Here is a 21,566-nt window from a genome sequence, read left to right on the forward strand (position 1 = left end):
GCTGAAATGCGATTTGTTTTCTTTTCTTTTGTTTGCATTAAAGTTAACGGTGTTCTTGAACAAGTTATTGCCTGTCCAAACTACTACACACATTGCACGAGGTCCTTGAAGTTACTGTGTCGGGGCCTCGAAAGTCCTTGAAAACCATTGAATTTTTTTCTTCAATATTGCTACGAACCCAGTAGAACAACTGTCATGGAGTAAAAACCTTGGCTGAACAGGGGCTTATATGCAGAGCACAGGAAGACTAGAAATGCAGTAGTAGGCATGGAGGGCCCTGAAAAAAATGTGCCACATCCGCTCGTCTGCCTTATGTTTCTGCACCGACTGTCGCATTTTTAATAGAAGTGCACTTTCTGTTCTACTCCAATAAACGCAACATTACGATCTCCAGTGTGGGGCAGTCCTTCAGCCAGTGCAGAACTTTTTCTGTACATCCGAGTCAGCTCTGTCATTTTTCCAGCATTGTAGTACAAGATTTGTTAAACTGGTTTAGCAGAATATGAGCAGTATACTCTTAAATTAGCTGTTTATTTGTATGCACAAGTTCAGGTCCTCAGTTTGGTTGCATGACAAATTGCCATACCTCAATAGATACAAGAAACAATTTTATTACAGTTTAATAAAATCCAAACAGTAATAATCACAACAATATAATGACATACATTTCTTTTGGTACGTATACAGCCCATGTCTTGGCAGTGTAGAAATTCAACTATACACCGCAAGTACTGTGTCCTGACCACTATTATTCACATGTGTAAAACCATCACAGCAATTCAACAAATATCACAGTAATTAGTGACATACACTTTGTAACTGGTTTACATGAGCATAATGTATACAAATGGTCCCTGTGTACCTACACATGACTAGTGCCACCCGAGTACTATTACTCACAGGTGTAAAACCAACAAAGCAGTTCTTTAAAAAATATCACAGCGCTTAGTGACGTACATGCTGTAACTCCCTTGTAGAAACTTAATACAAACACGTGAGGACACAGAAAGCTAGCAGTGGGCATACATGGGAATACCACCGCCTCAATACTAATTCACAAGTGTAAAACCAACCAAGCAGTTCTTTAAAGAATATCACAATGCTTAGTGACATACATTTTCTAACTAGCTTATATAAGCTTTATACAAACATGAGAACATACACAAAGCTAGCGGTGCACCCGCATAGAAGTGCGGCCATCTGAACACGATTATTTGCAAGTGTAAGCTCAACAGAACAGTTCGTTATAGTGACGCACATTTTGTAACTGCCTTATACAAGCTTAGTGCAAGCACATGAATGCAGGAAAATATAAATTAAAAACTTGCTCTATGCATACACAAACAGATCAACACAAATGGTAAAAACCGCTTTGAAGACAAATGTGACTGTGGCAAAGCGCAGTGCTGTGCCGGTTGAAGTTGCCACCCACAAAAGTATTGAGCAATGCTTAAACCACAGGCAATAAAGTGCTGAAAGACTGCGTCTCTAACGTAACTATTTTAATTCAAATTTCTTGAATATAGGGCTCGCTTGCAGATAAGGCATCTGATCCAACTGACCTGATTTTACACCTGCTACATGCATACAATGCACTCAGATATAACTGGTAATAATAATTATAAAAGGCATTTAAAAACTTGATAGTATGATGAAGATGCATGACTAGAAAAGTTCTGTCCCCCTCGTACTTGTTAAAAAGGTGCAAGTACGACATGTTCTTTTTTTCCTCAATTTTTGCATTAATGGAGAGCCGGGAACCTCGAACCGACACAAAAAAAAAAGATACTGCTATGTTAATAGTGTTATGAATAATTTTTTGTGAAAGCTTTTTTACAGACAAGTTGCAGTCTCGTTTCTGGAGGTTGAGCTGTATCTTGCAAAATACCTTGAAAAGTGGTCACATGGGATCATGACACTATATCATAATGTTAGTTTCAGTTGACTCTCTTGCCCTACAAGTCGCTGCTCACTGTGGCCAGTGATGCAACAGCAGTGTCTGTGTGATTTTCATCACACTTCTGTCCTATGCCATTCTTACCAGAGTTGGCGGCACATAGATACCCAAATTTTGATAGTGTTGCTTTCTCAGGTGGTTGCTTTTGATTTGCTCAATATCAGTTGGCACTTCAGCTCCCATCAAACTTCTTTTTTACCTCTTCAACAACAACATCAACAACAATCTTATGACACCTGTGTTGTCCTTCTAGTTGCCTACAAAGACCAGTCAATCTAGCAACAACACTGACAGTCTCTACTATCTTGTAATGGGGGAGAGGTGTGTCCCACCATGTGTTCCACATTGTTGTCACTATGTGGGCTGGCTGGGGAGGCAACAACTGTAATATGTTTGCATTTGCATATATTAAAGTGATGCTTGCACTGTGTTATAACACCTAACTTAGTCTTGTACTTGCTCCACAATAACACTGGCTCACAGTCGTGGTGAAAAGCTTTTGTATGTTGAGCAAATGAGTTGTATCCACTACAAAAAAAGTCAGTGATAGCACACATGTTGCTCTACCAGGCCTGGTGTGGTTCCTTCTGACACTGCTGCTGATGCTGACGCGCTGCTGCTTGCCTCGTACACTGTTGCAGCTGCAGTAGACATGGCAGTCTCTGTATCTATTGCTGCCGTGTCATCTGTCATGGTAACTTCCAAGTGGTATCGGGCTCACTTCTGCAACAGAGATGTTGTTTGCCCCTTGAGGGCTCTCATGATCAGGGCCAATAATTTCGTAGGCATTGTCTCCTGCATCGAAGAACCAATAAGAACAGCATGAATTAATAAACATAGCTCTAAAAAGTACGGACATCAAGACTTAACCACAAGCTTTGCACATAAGTAACCGGGCTTAATGAATAATACTTGCAGGAGGAGTTACACAATTGTTTGTGTATATTACAGTAAAGCCTCATCAGAAGATATTCAAGAGGCACGGGAAACATGTTTCTCGAAACCAAAAATTTTGAGACACTGAGGAGCCAGACTAGATCACTTTATTATGCATCATCACTAAAGTATGTTTTGATATATCTGAAGGAATAAATGCTCAGGGTGGCCTAAAGGGCCCCTAAACCACTTCTCGACATTTTTTGAACATTTCAAGTAAACACGCGTATCGAAATCAGAATGCCGTCACGATCGACGAAGCCAAATGCCAGAGTGCGTAGCACTGCCGGAGCACCACAATATGAAGAAAATGACCCCGTGCGCCTCTCTGGACCTATCCTGCACCCCCCAGTTTTTCCTGACGTCACCAGGCTGTCTCTGATGATGTCACCAGTTTCCGGTGCTGTCGATTGGTCGAACGAAAGTGTACGACTGCCGGCAAGGCCTGCAAGCAAATACACACACTCCTTCTTCCTCGCCGCGTTGCGCGCGATGCTATTGTGGGCAGCCAATGGGGGCAAAGAACAGAAATGCCAACAGAAGGGTCTCCCTATGAGGCTCTTCAACACGAGTCACCATACAGTTCCGTTGTATTAGCGCCACCCCTCGCAGGACGACGGGCCAGCGCGGCAGCAACAGAGCTCGTTGGTGTTGGCCTGTCCCGTAACATTTGGAGGTGTACTAGGCAAGGAAAAGACGATATTGTCCATATGGCGTGTACCAGATAAAAGAGTAAAATGAGTGGGGACTACTTTTCGATAATCAAACACACGTAGCTCCACTATTACTGCACCGTTTCGAAAAATTCTCGTGGCTACCTGTTCATTGCCTTATTGTGTAGAACTGCAACACCGCAACTAAATTTCAACCTCGGTGGTTTAGGGGCCCTTTAAAGAAGACATTCCCAGCTTTTTAGTGACTGTAGATTGTGTTAGCTTCCTTCCCAACTTCTGGAATTTAAGCGCTTCACTTTGCAAGCCTTGTTGCTCGCAGTACCTTTGAGGTGCTCTTAGACGCTCGTCAGCTTCAACTGCCGACACTTTCTGCCCTGCACTGTCCTCGTTGCCCTCCTTTTCTGGTTCATGCTAAAAGAGACATGCGCGATTGACTTGTGTAAGGATTGCGTGATCTTTACGCCCTTCGGAGCACACAAGGTGCACAAAGTGAATGTGTCTGGGTTGTGTCCCTTCGAAGTAGTGAATACTTAAAAAGTCATCCTTAGTAACAAATGTGTCTCTTGTATACAGTGTTGTTAACGTGGCAAACATCGGAAAACCAACCAAACCATTTTCAGATGTCTCTTACAACCAAGTGCATCTTGTAATGAGATTCTTCTGTACTGAATATTTTTCAACTATGGATCATCTGCATGTACATATAGTCACAAAGACATGTTGTGTGGAATGGCGAATCGGGAAACAGTTCGTACTCTTACATTTTGTCCCTAACATAAGCAGCTGATAACAATATGATAAAAAAGCAGGCAATGAGGGTAGAATGGAACATAATCCTTCAGCTCTAAACAGTTTTTTGGGCCCACATCATTCCCCCATATGACATAAGGAAACAACATGATTGCAGTAATGGCTGCATGTGATCTGAGTTGATTGAAACAAACTATACGTAAGGTTGTCCTGTATGTAATTTTATCAGAGTGCTTTTTAGATGTCCTGCTGGTGATCCTGGCTGCGCGATGCTTCTCATGCTTTTTGGCACGATTCCTTTTTTTCCACTCCACTTTTTTTTTCAGATTATCTCCCCTTTCCCTTCCCCCTTGTGTAAAATAGCACACTTGAAGCATCAAATCTGTTGAACTAACGTGTGTATCAAACCTGTTAACATGTGTGCTTCTCTGTGGTCTGTGTTGTATTTTTGCGCTGCACAATTCAATTCAAGATGAAAGATGGAACGTCCCTGCCTTTAGTTTAATTGTGTGTGTGTGTGTGTATATATATGCCTCTCTCATGTTTTGAAATATATGTACATTCAGGAATGCCTGCATGCCCTTCTCTCCTGCTCCAGTGACGAAAAGGAGAGCCTGTTTATGTACCATAGTAAAAAATTCAAAGGCTTTCGCTGTGCCCATTACATCCCTTATCATATGGATCTGTCACAATACAGAGTAGCAGTGGTCCATAATACTAGCCCATCCCAACATAATTATAAATTAACACATACTGACATGCTGCGAAACAGCTGTTGCAAAGCCGCTGGTGAAGGCAATTTCCGCAGCACTGCAGTGGTACAGCCGAGTTCCACCTGTATAGTGACAAATCCATATGCGTGTTAGCAACTCAGTAGTTGCTGATGGTTTCATAAGCTTTACACTACACAATAAAGTAATCTAGACAACTTTGTTGGAACAAATGCACATAATTAGGACACCACTTAAACACTAACACGATTAATTGCCCCCAATCTCTCACTCACTAAGGGATAATACTACTGAAACATTGGTGGAGAGCTCAGATTAACACAGCCCATAAAGGACAAGCGTTCTTTGAGGAAAACAGCTATAACAGCGGTTAGTTTTCTTGATCATTTTATGTGGTAGCTTTGATTTAAATGTCATGCAGTACTATAAAATACGAAGTGCCGCATTTCTACCAGCAGAAGGCGTCGTCAGGCTCATGGTACAACATATTTTTGCACCGTTTGTCAGTGAGCCGACACATACAAAGAAAACCGAATTCACACATACACATACAGTGTCAAGTACACTTCTCCTTCTGAAAACGCAGCCACCAGTTCCCATGTTGCTGAAAGGAAAGGTTATATAAAATGCGAGACTGCATGGAACTGCCACTTATGACTGTAAATGTATGGTCTGCTGATTGCAGAGGTAGTCACATGCTATTTCTAGTCTCTTTTAGAAGCATTACTAAATAAATTAAAATCTATTCATAAGTCACGAATTTCATGCATCCACAGTTTGGCTAAATAACCTGTGAGAAAAAGACATGTTTACCTGGAATAGCAACCTTTTTTCCTGCTGCAAAACTTTCCTTCGAATTAATGAAATAACTTTACAGCGTCATAATGCGTTTCTCGCAACTACTTGCCGGCAGTAGCGAGTTAGTGTTTATATCCGACTCATTGGGCGACAATACTGCCAAACACAAATGCTTCACAAACACTAGAACACGTCCCTCGCAGAGAATAGCAACCATATATGCCTCTGTGAGACATGATCGCACCTTTGTGGTCAAAATGTACATTAGAACGACATCACCATCTCATTAAAAAAAAAAGCCTCTGTACAAGGCAGCCGCCAACTGCATAATGTGAAATTGCAACTGATGTCGACTTACTGGTGGCCTGTGTTTGAGTCACTTTTGGCAGTTGACTGGGTGCTGAGAAATGCACATCCTGGGTTGTCCCTGCAAAACATACAGGGTTATGTCAAATGTTGAAAATATATATATGCCGGCATTTCATCAGTCGCAAAACAAACGAGTAAACTAATAAAGAACTGTAATGTAAACAGAGTACACATCATAAGATAGGCTGTCAAGTGTTAATGCATTACGCAAAAAACCTAATGCATAGGAAAGACTATATGTATACACACGAAGCTGACACAATTTAATTCGCTCTAGGTTTTTCCGTGCAGTATATTCAAATTATTATGTTTCGTGGTTAGAGCAAAATTAGTGTAAATCACGAACTAAATTATCTACCCTGGAAACTTTTCTTCAATATGCACCTGTGCGCGCTTCGAACGAGTAGCGTTGTAAAATTTACGTACATGGCATTTAACATAGTTGCTGAACACGGATTTCCTTTGCCCTGTGTCGTGTACAGTGAGCTACATATATCTGCCCCCCCCCCCCTTTTGTACTAGCCATACTGCGTGCCACTGCACCTATACGCACGTCAATAAACCTCACGACACAGAAATAAAAAAAAGCACCAATCACCCATGCCTGCATGTTGTAGTGGGCCTAACCTAACCAAGCATGGGCTGTTGCTTTTTATAGTAAACACAGGCATCGTGCTCATTGCAAGTATGTATCATGTCGCTAAGCAAATATGCAATTTCATTGTATCACTATTTTTTTATCACATGGATATATTTGTTGAGAGGCAAGACAAAAAGCAGTCACTTCTCAGAACTAATCAGCTTTCTTAAAACACATTTTTAACTGTTCAATGACACTTGCTGCTGTGTGTTTGTCTCCAGAGAGCATACTTGATTTGACTTTCCAATCAGAGACATTACATAAATATACCATGTTAAGATGACTGCCTGGAGCACGTGAGAAGTTTCATCTTCGTGTAACATACTGTATCTTGATTTTGTTGACATTTGGTCAAATGGTACACCCGATATACCCACATACTAGTTTTCTTGTCCAAATAACATGCCAATGTATTTTGATTTTTTGGCATTGGCTCCTCTGCACTACGTGAAGTCGCGCTGCACTGGCTCTTTCACATCCTCGTGTCCTTGCAGCTGCCTTCTTGCGTTATATAAAGCGGGTGCCTGAAAAATATCGTATGCAAAAGTCAACACAAGGGCATGGTGCAAAACAACATCAAGAAAGTCAAGGCCATGGCAATAAAAAGTCTTAGCTCTTAGTCTTCCTAGTAAAATGCATGCAAAACATCCAAATGACTGCAACAGTCAACTGCTAAACTAACTTCAATTTTTAGATTTAAGCAAAAAAACAAATAAACAACAGTTCATCCTTGTTTTTCATGAATGTTAGAATACTCCTGCTAATGAATAGAATATTGGTCATTTTCAGACGTCATAGGTCTGTCATGAGTCTGGTGTATCGCAAACAGCACTTGTGACACATCTTAAGCAAGTGCCCAGTGTGCCCCACCTCCCCCGCACCATCCCTGGTTGTGCCACTGCTGAAGCCATAATTTGAGGATCATAGCTGCAAACATGATGCTCAGTAGGGATGAAAATATTGCCCTTCAGCTCAATGGATATATGGATGTGCCTATAAAAAAGGGCAACAAGGCTTGTTATGGCAAGCTTACCCACATTTCAATACTAACAAGTTCACTGCGGCCTGCATCTAAGCTTACTAAAAGGCATGAACTTATTTTCATGCATGAGGTGCGCAGTGGAGTTCATTTTTGACAGACACGACTACTGCTGCAGTTTGAAATCTAGCATTTTAGATTCTTGTAGGCATGTGAAAGTTGCAGTTAAACCGCAGTTATTAGTTTATTACACCAACCTATTGTTCTGTGTACGACAGACTGGTAACACGGAATTAAAGCAACATTTTATTTTGATATTTTATTTCTCTACTAAAAATATTCAAGCGATAAACACATCTTGATCTGCCATGCTATAGCAAAATGCACACATTACGCTTGTAACCCCCAGAGGAAGGCTGATTTAGCTGTTCATATGACATAACTCTGACACGCCAACTCATATTAGCAAATGCACAGGCATGTCCAAAACAATAAGCGTATGCAAAGCGCCCCTGCAATTGTAATTCCACACAGCAGCCGTTATATTCGATGCCGATGCGTAACTAGCTGCTTGACAATTCACCGAGTTCGTAGACATAAGCATCCTTTCAGTTTCGCACCGTGCACGAAAACCGCAACAGGAGACAAAACCAGACCTATAATCACACCATTTCAACATGAGCAAAAACAGTTCAGTCTTAGGGATAAACACTGTGAGAGCGATTTAGTGCGCGACGGCGACGAGCGACGGCTTCGAGCGACAAAACGGGCCGTCGCTTGAACAGATGGCTCGGTTCTGGAAATCTAGAAATCGTCGCTCGTCGCCCAGAAGTGCTATGAGCGACTAGCCAATAGCGCGAAGCCGGAACTGGATGTACATACATCGCTCAAATACTACCGATTCTCGCGCGGAACGAGCAAATGATTCAATTTTTATACGTGCAAGGATAAGAACGTACTGCAAGACCTCCGGAAATATTTTATGCTACTTTTTATAGTAAAATACATCAACGTAAATTACTAAAGCACGCGTCACGCGTGACTGCAGCCCTCATGCCGGCAACACCGGGGAGGCGTCGCTCAAAATCGTCGCTCGCACGGAGTACGACTTGTAGGCGACGAGCGAACGCGACAGCCATCTCCGTCGCGTCGCTTGTAGCTGCCGCGCGCAAGATCGCTTATATGGGGTTTATATTTTTTCAGCATAAAACATGGATTCCTCATGCGTTTTCAGTAAGTTCAAGATAACGCGCCCAACTGACCTCTTGCAGCATGCAGCTGAATGCCTGCGACAAAGTTTCTAACTAGCACTGGTGCTGCACGTAACTTCAGTGGTCGCAGATTCCACCTGCGCGAGACACCGTCAAGCGCGCGGTTTATTTATAAAAAAAAAAGCATGCTGCCAGCAAAATGACGCCTTCTGTTATGTGATTCCTTAGTTCAACAGCGTTCCGTACACAGTAGACTGCCAAACTGAATAAATTCAAACACACAAAACGCACGCTAATCACGCTCCGCATAGGCTCGGAATCACGGGCTGGTGAACCAACCATTTTAAGCGTCCTCTCGCCTGGCGTCTTATTGAACATACCATAGTTCTGGCAGCGTTTGCGATTTTTAAAGCTCTTACGGACAACGGCAAAGTGATAAAATCACATGCAGTTATCGCGACGACTGGCTTTTTAGATTGACATCTAGAGACAGCGCGTACGCCTAGTCCTTTGTCAATCGCGTCGGCTAAGCGCAGCGACGACTTCCTGGCGATAGCATGACATATACGGAGAATGTGCACCTAAGTTAGAATTCACTTACCGTGGAGGATTTGTTGTTATATCCAAGGCATGACGAACGACTGTCGTGTTTTCGTGGCGACGCGAGATGGCTAACACACGATCTCCCTCGGCTGGCCTTTGCTCGCTGGACGGGTCACCTGTCTCCGGTGCTGTGTTGTTTCGCGATCTTGAGCGCGCGCGCGCGCGGTGGAGCCACTCCGAGTGAAAAAGTAGAGCGCTCGCTACGCGTTCCTTTGAACTGCGGCGGCCTGTTCTCTTAGAAGCAAAACGATGTGTTCTTTGCTCAGCGTGCATGAATGATACATTGCCATGTTCGGGGCCAGCCACCTACAGTTGAAGCAGAAGATTACGCTACGTTTTGTTTTCTATTGCCGCAAGAGTCTCTCTTTTCTATTGTCGCAAGAGTCTTTTCACTCTCTAGCTCTGAAGGGGAGAGTGAAAAGCACATTTCACTCTCTCCTTGGTGACAGAGTGAACAATGCATTTCACTCTCCTCGACATTTTGCGAGAGTAAAACGACGCTTTGAAGAGTGAACCGGCAGCTTCACTCCTGCGATACCCTTCCTAGTTTTTAGAGTGTATGGCTTGGACACATCAAGTGCTAGCCATGGTGTTGAATTTTTTGACATATCACAGAATACACACAAAATGGCTCTATACGTCCGGTCGAGCGGCATTCTTGCGTGTATTCGCGGTCTTCTTTCCGCTTGGAAAAGCACCTTTATGTGGCACGTATTGGGCAAAAGAAAGCTGTATCGGGAGGTTCTCATGTTGCTCTACAATTTTGTCATGGACACTTTCCATCTAATGTTATTAATTGGGAACCTGATTAAATAAGTACGACTAATTATTTAATTAGGTGGAATGCAAAAATAATGTTACTCCAAGCGACGGCAAACAACATTACATCGGTTCTATCCGGCTACGTGGCATTTGCATATCTTTAAATCTTTGCGCGTGATAGTTGGGAGACCCTGTTTAATTGGCAGAGAAGATTTAGGATGAAGCCTATGCGCTGTGAATGTCATTGGCTTTAACATGTGCGGGCTGTAATTTTCAAAAATACTGAGGAATAGTTCAGTCAAGAATGTGAGATCTCGTTAGCGGTTTTGGCGTTGCGCTGCTAAGCACGAGGCTGTGGTATCAAATCTCTGCCGCGGAGGCCGCATTTCGATGGGGGCGAAACGCAAAAACGCCCGCGGTCCCTTTCACTGGCGACGCTGTAAATATCCTCAGGTTTTCAGAATTACACTGCCGTCCCCCACTACGGCGTGCCTCATCATCAAATTGGGGTTTTATACGTAAAACCACAAAATTCATTCATTCAAAACCTGTCTGGTCAGCTTTGGCGCTTGAGTAGCGTAGCATCTACGCCATGAATCGAAACATATAGTATACATATACCTACATATGTGTGGAACCTCACGGCCGCCCCTACAGCTTGCTTCAGACGCCGAAAACCTGGCAGGGAGGTCCACGTAATTGCTACCTCATGGAAATTCAGAAAAATATAGCATCGTGCCAGGTGTTATGACGCAAATTACATATAAAATTTCGCTTCGTGCGTAGGCAAGTTTCTACCCTACTAATTTTTCATCGCCTCGCACACAAACATCGTATGAATCAAACTTTGCGAATGAACTTTTCAGTGAGGTAGGTTGTGGAGAAATGCTCTGGACGCTCAACCTTATCAGTTGCTGACCCTTGTAACGTAAAACACGTGAAGTGTAGATCTATTGTTATGCACTCTGTTTGAAATCTTCGGTTTTAAATGTAAAGTGCAGGAAAGGTCAGCAATGATAGTAATGAAATGTTTAAAATATTGTTCGCAAGCAATATGTACAGACTACAATTTTTTTTTTGTAGCTGTCAACTCGTCAATTGTTATGGCGGGTATTAAAGAGATGTCTGCGAGAACTTTTGTATTGAGAGCTGTGTTTGTTATATCACATCTGTGCTTTCTTGATCCGCTTTTTTTTTCAGACAGAAGGGCAAGACGGGGCCACTGGATCAGCACCCGTGAGCTTGCCTCATTACAGCCGCCTGCATAGGTTTTTTGGAACCCTGCCGGCAAATGACCTCAGCCTCCTAGAAGAGTGCTTGCAGGTTAGACAACAATTATATGATTTAAGAAGCGTTAGAATAATCCCTATGTAAAATCATAAATGCACGATGCTTCAAAAATACCTTACTAGACATCTAAGGCAATGTGTTCTCCATATGCAATGCGTTTTTTATATTATTGACGAATGCATCTATACAGCTCAGGCAAAACAAGGACAAGAAGTTGGTTTGCGTAACAGCGCAGATCAGATTAAAGAAATACAAGACGACCATGCAGGCTCCGACTCCAAAGTAATGTTTATTCCAGAGGAATTTTTAGCATGCGTCATACCAAACAAATCAACAAAAGCTACAGTGGAGCGCGCTTAGCAAAATAAATCATAAAAAATGTCTTTGTTGTAGTGAGGTGGGAAACGAGTATTCAAAAATGGATAATTCACTCTTTAGTAAGGTTATTGTTAACCATCCTTTAATAACTTTGCCATGCCTGAGAGAAAACAAGTAGTTTAGTTGAATTATTATATTTCAACGTGAAGGGCTCCAAATGTGTGAACGGAACCAGGGCTTCCCTTCCTAAAACAAAGAGCAGCAAGTTGTAGCTGCAAGTTATAGCTTCACATAGCAAGAAACAGTTTCTATGTGCAAAGAGCTAATAAGCTGCGACACAATGAACAACAAGTGAATGGGGCAGTGCTCGTTATATATTGATGCCCACTGAAGAAGGCCCTGTGTTGCAAAGTATGACATATTTTATCTTATCCGTTGAGGCAGACATTGTTACAGAAGCCGAAGATGCGGCTCAAGTGATAGCATCTTGGGAGCATGCACGAGCTGAAACACCCCATAGCGGTGCTGCGCAAGGTTATACGGAAGGCTTGCCGGCAAGCCCTCAAGCCACTCTGAAATAAGGGACGCATAGCAATGCCACAAAAAGCGGCCACACGCATCTTCTATAGACAAAGTGGTTCAAGTGATTGAAGCTGTGCCTCAACGGGCCAATAAAATGGCAAAGAAGTAGCTAAGGCTCGCGAAGAAGGCACAGCAGTTGCAGGAGGAGTCGAATGACCTTCGAAGAAACGTGGTTTCTATTCTTGGAGATAATTATGGCAATCTGCCGTAAATAAACACAAATTGGTTTTTGACAAGCTTGCTGTATCAGAAAGTTTACTACTTGTACACATTGAGATACTTCGTATACACAAGGAATTAAGTTTTCTGTGGCTCTGAGAGCATGTGTCTGCGTGTGCATATGGCTTAAGAGATTGGCAGTGCTTCAATTTTTATCAACTAAATCAACTATCAATTAAAAAGCTTTTCTTAAGGGAACCTCATGTTGAACCATAAATGCTATTAGCCGCGAACGGTAGCCGATTTTGCAGTACTGAACTCTATTGTAATCGGTTATCGGCACAGACCACGCAAAAAATGTTTAAATCCGTGTCGCTATTTTTGGATTATTAACCAACAATACGACACGATAAAATTCAGTGATCTTTATTGAACTGTGCCATTCCAGAGAGAACTAAACATTCTTTGCCGTCTGAATGCCGACAGCGCTGCAGTAAAATTCTAGTAGGTTATCAGATTATCAACTGCATAGAAGAATGCAACATTTGCGAAATTTAGAATTGGCGCTCGATTCACATGGGGGCGTAATCAGTCATTAGCTACATCAGTAGCCAGTCGCAATAGCTCATCAGCATCAGTCGACCACTCGACTTGCCAGCTTTCAGAGTTCATTCAGCTGTAGTATAGTCAGACCGACTAAATGGAGTCATGACCTTGAAATTACAGTCAATACACAACTTTAGTCGTCTAGGTTTCCAGCTGTCTCTCGACAGGCTGACGTAGACAGGACCTGACAGAAAGATGTTTTGCTAGGAAACAATGCACTCTTTCCCCTTACACAGTGGTAGCGTTGCTTTCGCAGAATGACTGAGATAGAAGACGGGTCACTTCGTCATCGTTCCACTGCATATAGCATAGGTCACGCGTGTGTTCACAAATATTGCGCAGCACACAGCACGAGCGCACAATAGGAGCTGCGTTGTTAAAATCACACTCGAATCCTTTCAGGATTCGAAACCTTGTTTTCACTGGCCCAAAGGCTTTCTCAACCCCACGTATTGCCTTTAACAACGTGTGGTTGTACACTTGTTCAGCTGGGTCGTTAGTATGTCGCTGCGAGTCCGGCTTCATCAATTTTGGCAGTAAAGGAAAGGCTTCGTCACACAGTATTATGGCCCCAACTTGAACTCCTGAAAACGCTCTTTTAGGTTTGGTGAAAAGATCACTTCCACTTATCGTAGGCAAGCTTGAGCGGTTGTACACTCTCGAGTCATGGTTTCGGCCCGGTGAGCCAAGATTTGTTAAAATAAACTTATAATTGTTGTTTACTAGAGCGAAAAGAATAATGCTATACCATGACATATATTTAATAATACTGGGCGTGCTCCTTTCGATGTGACACCTTTATGTGGCATCGATGAAGCGCACCAAACCCCTGCGGGAATCCTAACACCACCGAGAAGTGTCGAATGTGCTCCTCTGCGGTATCAACTACAGGCATCCTCAAAAACTGTGATTCCACACAGTTCACGATAATCCAAGTAGAACTCACAAAATATGATGTTCACAGATGCTGCACTTAGGCAGAAAAGATTCGCGACTCTGTCCTTTCTCCAGTTCACGTAGCGACCTTGTACAGAGCCACTACCACCCGCTTATGTGGAGCAATGGCGTTCCGCATGTTGGTGTGTGCCCTCGCCAGTGACTGATACTTTCACGCAATGTAAGAAAAAGTTGGCCTGGTCATCCTGAAATTTATTTTAAATTCGTTGTCAGTCAAGTTCGGTACTGTGGTCTCGTACCACGACGGAGGACGAAAGTGGCTCTATATCTTTTTTCTCGAGCACAGTCCAACAGGGATTGCCGCTAGCAGTCGACAACGGCTCTCCGCTGCTATACTATTCGTTCTTAACAGCTTTTTATGCAATTACAGGGCCGTCAACTGTCCGTTATTCGTCGCCAACTGAGCCTCGTGCGTTGCGACAAGAAGAAGGAGGCTATCATCGCGAATACCCCCCCCCCACCCGATTGGCTTCCTCAATGACATTTCCTTGAAAGTTCACTTGTCACAACACTTTAGAACCTCCCGGCCCCGGAAATCAGTACATAAAAAGCAAACGTCGTAGAAACGTATGGCGGGACGATTAGTACCGACGACACGAATACGGTGGTTACACGTGTCTCACCAACTGAAACATCCCATGGCTCCGATTGGATCGTCTTGGATTCACGTTAAACTTCTTCCGCTAGGTGTGTTTTGCAGTTAAAAAGGATAAATGTTACAGTGCAATAACCAATAAAACAGATTTTATAGATACCCATGCAAAAGTAGCGAGGAAATCTGGATGATATATCGAAGATTACTCTCGATTCAGCGCGATTCATCATCATCATCATCATCATCATCATCATCATCCTAGTTACGCCCACTGCAGGGCAAAGGCCTCTCCCATACGTCTCCAACTACCCCGGTCATGTACTAATTGTGGCCATGTTGTCCCTGCAACCGTCTTAATGCCATCCGCCCACCTAACTTTCTGCCGCCCCCTGCTACGCTTCCCTTCCCTTGGAATCCAGTCCGTAACCCTTAATGACCATCGGTTATCTTCCCTCCTCATTACATGTCCGGCCCATGCCCATTTATTTTTCTTGATTTCAACTAAGATGTCATTTAGCCGCGTTTGTTGCCTCACCCAATCTGCTCTTTTCTTATCCCTTAACGTTACACCCATCATTATTCTTTCCATAGCTCGTTGCGTCGTCCTCAATTTGAATAGAACCCTTTCCGTAGGCCTCCAGGTTTCTGCCCCGTAGGTGAGTACTGGTAAGACACAGCTATTATATACTTTTCTCTTGAGGGATAACGGCAACCTGCTGTTCATGATTTGAGAATGCCTGCCAAACGCACTCCAGCCCATTCTTATTCTTCTGATTATTTCCGTCTCATGATCCGGATCCGCCGTCACTACCTGCCCTAAGTAGATGTATTCCCTTACCACTTCCAGTGCCTCGCTGCCTATTGTAAATTGCTGTTCTCTCCCGAGACTGTTAAGCATTACTTTAGTTTTCTGCATATTAATTTTTAGACCCACTCTTCTGCTTTGCCTCTCCAGGTCAGTGAGCATGCATTGCAATTGGTCCCCTGAGTTACTAAGCAAGGCAATATCATCAGCGAATCGCAAGTTACTAAGGTATTCTCCATTAACTTTTATCCCCAATTCTTCCCAATCCAGGTCTCTGAATACCTCCTGTAAACACGCTGTGAATAGCATTGGAGATATCGTATCTCCCTGCCTGACGCCTTTCTTTATTGGGATTTTGTTGCTTGCTTTATGGAGGACTACGGTGGCTGTGGAGCCGCTATAGATATCTTCCAGTATTTTTACATATGGCTCATCTACACCCTGATTCCGTAATGCCTCCATGACTGCTGAGATTTCGACTGAATCAAACGCTTTCTCGTAATCAATGAAAGCTATATATAAGCGTTGGTTATATTCTGCACATTTCTCTATCACTTGATTGATAGTGTGAATATGGTCTATTGTTGAGTTGTGAATATGGTCTATTGCATAGCTCCTAAGGCTTTCTTTACTTCTTCTGGCGTTACCTGTGGGATTCAGCGCGATTACGTGATAGCAAAATTTAACCCGAAAGGACACGTAAGCGTAGTTAACAGCCATTCACTTCAATGCCAGTTTGAAAGTTCAACGGTCCTTGATTTCGATAGCCGTTCAGAATGACCGTGTAAAGGCGTTATTATACGGCTCATGAAACGAAAAGTTTGTCGGTAGGCGTTAACGTCGACTCGGAAGAAAAGTCCACCGACCAAGTGACAACGTGACGTTCCCGGACCTGCTGATGCCCGCACGGTAAAATCCCAAGGTGAACAGCCCCGGCGTTGTCCGGACGCAATCGCCCACGCCCACAAAACCGACCTGGCCCAGTAGCAAAAGTAGGTTAAGGTGGAATAAACTGAAAATTAAGACTGATTAAGCTGGATTGCGTTAGAATAAAGTGGATTAAGGTGTATTAAAGTAGATTAATGGCGGTGCAATTCAGAGTAAGGCGGAATAAAGCGGATTAAGGGTGGCACACATTAGAGCAAGGTGGATTAAGGGGAAGGTTTAATTTAAGGTAATAACTTGGACAAGTCATCCTGCTTCTGCATTTAAATCATGCAAGGATGTTTAACTGACTGTCATGTTTTATTGATTTTATATACTGCTGCCCTACAAGGGCTATCTACAAGGACTACAAAGCCTAACCAGTGTTGGACGCAAAGGGACTCGTGTACAATCTTGGGTGAATGCAGATTACTCGCAAGGTTGGAATTAACGTTTTTGAGCGTGGATGACCAACTTGGGCGCGCTATCAGTTCGTTGCGACTAGATCTAATGGAATAACTGAGACTGACACAAACATTAGGACGTAAGCCCAGCTCTTGTACAGACTTAACTTCTGAACGTTTCTCAAGAAGGTCGTTCTCGTGCCACCTTTACGTAATACTTGAAACTCCTTTGTGCGTGATTATACTGCAAGTTGTGCATGAACAGTTGATGGCGAGCACAGCTTGAAATGCCGGAACATCCGCGCACATTTTAAAGTCACAGCAGCTTCGAACCTTGCAGAGAGTTATAGTTTTCTTTCTTGTGCTTTACTATTAATAGTGAATTCACATTTTGAATAACAATGAATGCCTTGATATCATCCTTTGCCCAGTAAAGCAGCTATTTAAGTCTCGGTATGCCATCTTCGTAGCTTTACTTGGAGCCCTTGCTGTCAAATGTAAAAAAAAAGATAGCCCAGACTCCGTGACAGGCGCCCTTTCTATGAGAAGAAGAGCAGCTTTATTTGGGTTTCAAATTGCAGTGAATGTGATGGTAGCTGCAGTGTAATTAGTCTTTTATACTGGGATAAGCCTGTGTAGAAAAAAAATTGTCTTTTCTATATTTCTGGGTGATGAGCTCTCAAGATGTTTTAAAATCAGCTATGAATAAAAAACAGCCACTGTGGTGTGTTCTAAGTAGTCTGGAATGAGAGCAACTCACAGCAAATGACAGCATATCTTGAACAGTGCTGCTTGTGACTGCTAATGCACAACAAATTACTGCACCGTGACCAGAGTGTTTACCCAGTGGTAGGATTGTACGCATCTTGGGAAGCACATGCATAGCTTTTTTAGAAGCCCACGAATAACAATAGCTTAGTATTCCTTTATCTTCGATATTAGCTTCTGCAAGTACTTTGCGCGCTACTTCAACAAGTGGCTCATTTCTAGCCATTTCAACATTTTTCATTAATTCTTCCCAACGTTACTCAGGCGTCAATATATTGCTTTTGAGTCTGCAACGAATGCCCTATCCAAATTGGGTCCTAAAAATAGTCGACATGCTTTACGTCCAACGTCCGTACGTTTAGGAATACCGCTTCAACGAAGTCAATTACTTGACACAAGTCGCGTTTGCTCAAAACACAGTCTTCGTTGTTCATCCGGCAGACTGTCTTCACTAACAGTTCGTCTTTGTTTTACCTTAAGCCAGCATCGTCGAGCATCTCATTAAACTTCTGCCACTCAATACACACAGAGTGTGTGTGTGACTTCATACCAGCATCACGCAGTATAAAGAGGACGCCGCACAGAAAAAGTGAAGCAGCCATAGTTTAAATCAGAATTAATTTTATATTGGCTCATGAAGCTCTCGTAAATTCATCAAATGGAGACACTCGCTTACGATGTAGTACTTTTTTTTGGAAGAAGGCAATGCAACGCGGTGCCTTTGTAAAATGCCTTCATGAAGTCCTTAGCGCCTCGCTGATATTGCTACCCGGCTTTCTTGAAGGCATACATAGCACCACATTTTCTGACTAAATTTTAATGGCTCTGTGCGCCTGTCACTGTGAAGCCCCGAAATACATCGTGACTGCTACGAGAGATGAGGAATTTCGCAGCACGGATAATTTGGAATATTTTCTTCTGCTGCTCCTCTTCGTTAAGGTTCCTTTCAATATTCTCCACAAGCAATACAAAGTCATTAAAAGAAACCATCAGTCAATTTTGCACTGGTGGTAGGCGTTTGCACTGGTGGTAGGTGGTAGGCGTACGAAGAGACTCGTTTTCGGCATTTTATTGAAGACTGGAGCATTTTGTTTGCCTACAGCTTCCGATCCTTCTGGCCACGTTTTTTTTTTTTTGGGTGAACTTGCATCGACAGGAGCAGGAACCGATGGCCGCATCGGGCAATGGCCGGTCACATTGATAAAACGGAGCCTCATCGTGCTGAACTGGCGATTAGGGTTCAGAACTTTCGTTGGAGGCGCCTGCATCATCGCCGGCTGCAATTCTAGCACAGCAGGTTTCCGCGGCTAATCGCTAGGGAAGAGTATGCGAGTGCATGAGTTATTGAGATGATTGCGGTTTTCGGCACTCTTTTCACATGGTCACAGATACTGTTTGAGCGCGATTTCGGAGGCATTACGCTAGTTTATTTCTTAAGGTAAAGCTGGCAGTGACGACCGGAGACAGTTTTAGTGCTTTGCACACGCCTACACAGCAGCGACAGGAGGCCCCGACCGCTATCGCGTAATGGCTTAAAATTCACAATAGGCTTCTTTGTCCGAGTCGTCTTACGATGGTCTTTTCGACCAAGTATGCTGTTTCCTGAATTGCATACAAAGTTCTGTCCTAGTTACAGTGCACAAATTGCATGCGTGTTTCCAGAATAGTACGACGCTTAACTATAACATATTAATGATGAAAAACATCTCGCTGCTACGTTTAGTTTGAATCGAAATATGTGTCAATATTCTCAAAGCATACCGAAAATCCACGAAAGCGAAAATAGTAGTCGCAAAGCGTATAACAAGCGTAAATATTGACAGATGAATAGGAATTTAGGGACTGGATACTATACAAAAAAATTTTAGGTACTTGGCGTCGTTTGCAGAACCTGGAGTCTTGGAACGACTTTCATGTACAGGTCCATAGGTGTCCTCCATTACCAGGGTGCAACTCGGGGTGAAGAGCAGGATTCTTCTCTCGCGTGTACGGGGCAGAGGGGCTAAACGCATGCCGGAAGGAAACGTCTTGCCTTGTTGTTCATTGTTTACCGAAAGAAATTAGGCATACATGGTTATTGCTGCAGTTATTTCATATCTCACTGCACCCACATCACATGCGACAACACATTAGCTGGCGTGGTCTTGCTTGATTTATGGCTCCGCCGCTAACTCGCTGTGCAGAGTCACCAAAACACCCCCTCAGCGCCCCTTGTTCCTCGCTGGCCCAGCGCAGCACATATCTGGAAAAACAAGACTGTACGTTAGCTCACCGCAGCGTAGCAAATGCTTCCGCATAAGTCATGCACCTAGGCAAACGGGCCACGCTAAAGCAGGTGAGAGAGTTCAAGCCGACTTTCCTAAGCTTTTACGCGCCGACACCTAAAGCTTCACACCAAGCACGAGTGCCAACCAATAAACACAATCCGGCATTAAGGCTCCTAAGAATGCGCTCTAAAGCAGTCAAGGTCACCAGATGGAGTGAAAGCAAAGGTTGTCATTGGCCGCCCCATTTTATGGCAATTCTGTGCCCCATGCCGCAAAAATAAGTTATGAAAGAACACAGGAAAAGAGTGCGGACGGTCGTTTTAAAACGTTGTTGCCTGTAGCACAACTTGCTTTATGAAACGCTCAAAATAAATGTCGATTTGCTTGGCTAACAAATGCTATAAATTGTGTGTTTTCACTTGTACAACCTCACTATTTTACTATGGTCACAGACGAGACGCTGTGCTGTTTTAGGGATTTTAAGTATAGCTATAGTATTTTGGTGTACTTTTCTTGATTTCCGAGCTACAAACTATATTTCTTTGAACTATTTTTCGCAGCTTGTTTGCATTTTACATAACTGGAAAAAAACCCCGAACTAACACTGTATACAACATAAATTGTTATAAACATTCTCAAAGCTATATCTTTATTTTCCACTTTTATAGCAAGAAGAAATGTTATTCGACTGAACACTGTTGATTTGTTCCTACTAATTGTGGACTATCCTTTACATATCGAAGTTTGCAGTGTTCGTGCTTGTGTAAGTAACACATTAGTCATCTGTGAAGACTAAGCATGCATGCGTTCATGGTAAACTTATAACTGACGGCAGTTATAGCTACGACACAGAAGGTAATTACAAAGCGCTATTTCACGTGCCATTTCCTCCAAACTAGTTTAAACATTTTTATGTGACATTTCTAAATTCCTATATTTAGAGTCATCGCAGTATACGTTGACTTGGTCGGGATGAACACATCTGAACACATACGTGTGTAAGAAAAGAAATCTCAGTGCCACTCTGTGAAGAAGGATGACCAGCGAAGCTTTGTACATGGGCCCATAATGGCGAACTGCACCTCCGCCGCAAGTCGGCCCAGCACTATCTTCGGGATCAGCCCACGTATGGGGAGTGCTTATAGCCTACTTCAGCTCCGCCGCGGGTCGGGCCGGTATTGCACAAACTTCGGGATCGGCCCACGTATGGGGTGTTCTTGCTTACGACATGAAAATTTCCTTGGACGGTACAGCTTCGCTGTAAAATTCAAGTTTAGAAATGGTGTGGTTGTTCTCTTTATTTTAGCACACTGTACTCTGCAGTGCTCTTAATGCAGTATGTCGAGCGCAACAGCTAGAGCTATCGCCATTCCATTGGATTACGAAAGGACACTGGGGAGTCTTGGTTCTGGGGAGCCGGTACAGTAGCAAAGGCGTCGGATCAGTTGACGGAGCAAACGGATAGAACAGCAGGGTTCGCC

At 43.2% G+C, this 21,566-nt stretch overlaps 2 protein-coding genes across 13 annotated transcripts in view; one reads left to right on the plus strand and one right to left on the minus strand.

Moving 5' to 3' along the window:
- Positions 1–21,566, plus strand: part of LOC142575875 (beta-1,4-N-acetylgalactosaminyltransferase bre-4-like) — a 132,445-nt gene that overhangs the window by 29,518 nt on the left and 81,361 nt on the right. For 7 of the 12 annotated variants that reach the window (XM_075685612.1, XM_075685618.1, XM_075685617.1 and 4 more), the window contains one exon: positions 11,611–11,733. In XM_075685612.1, the coding sequence (XP_075541727.1) occupies positions 11,611–11,733 (123 nt within the window). Of the gene's footprint in view, positions 1–11,610; positions 11,734–15,508; positions 15,584–20,753; positions 20,849–21,566 lie in introns of all 12 variants that reach the window. The other 5 variants (XM_075685614.1, XM_075685615.1, XM_075685619.1 and 2 more) reach the window with 4 other exon arrangements.
- On the minus strand, positions 594–9,759 carry LOC142575874 (uncharacterized). Its single transcript, XM_075685611.1, has 5 exons — positions 9,647–9,759; positions 7,237–7,379; positions 6,205–6,273; positions 5,072–5,152; positions 594–2,752 (listed from the first exon to the last, which is right to left on the minus strand). Exons 2-5 carry the CDS (start codon positions 7,283–7,285, stop codon positions 2,640–2,642), a joined length of 312 nt encoding a protein of 103 aa, XP_075541726.1. The 5' UTR covers positions 7,286–7,379; positions 9,647–9,759; the 3' UTR covers positions 594–2,639.

The sequence above is a fragment of the Dermacentor variabilis genome, chromosome 3 (genome assembly GCF_050947875.1).
Source record: "Dermacentor variabilis isolate Ectoservices chromosome 3, ASM5094787v1, whole genome shotgun sequence".
NCBI classification, from domain to species: domain Eukaryota; kingdom Metazoa; phylum Arthropoda; class Arachnida; order Ixodida; family Ixodidae; genus Dermacentor; species Dermacentor variabilis.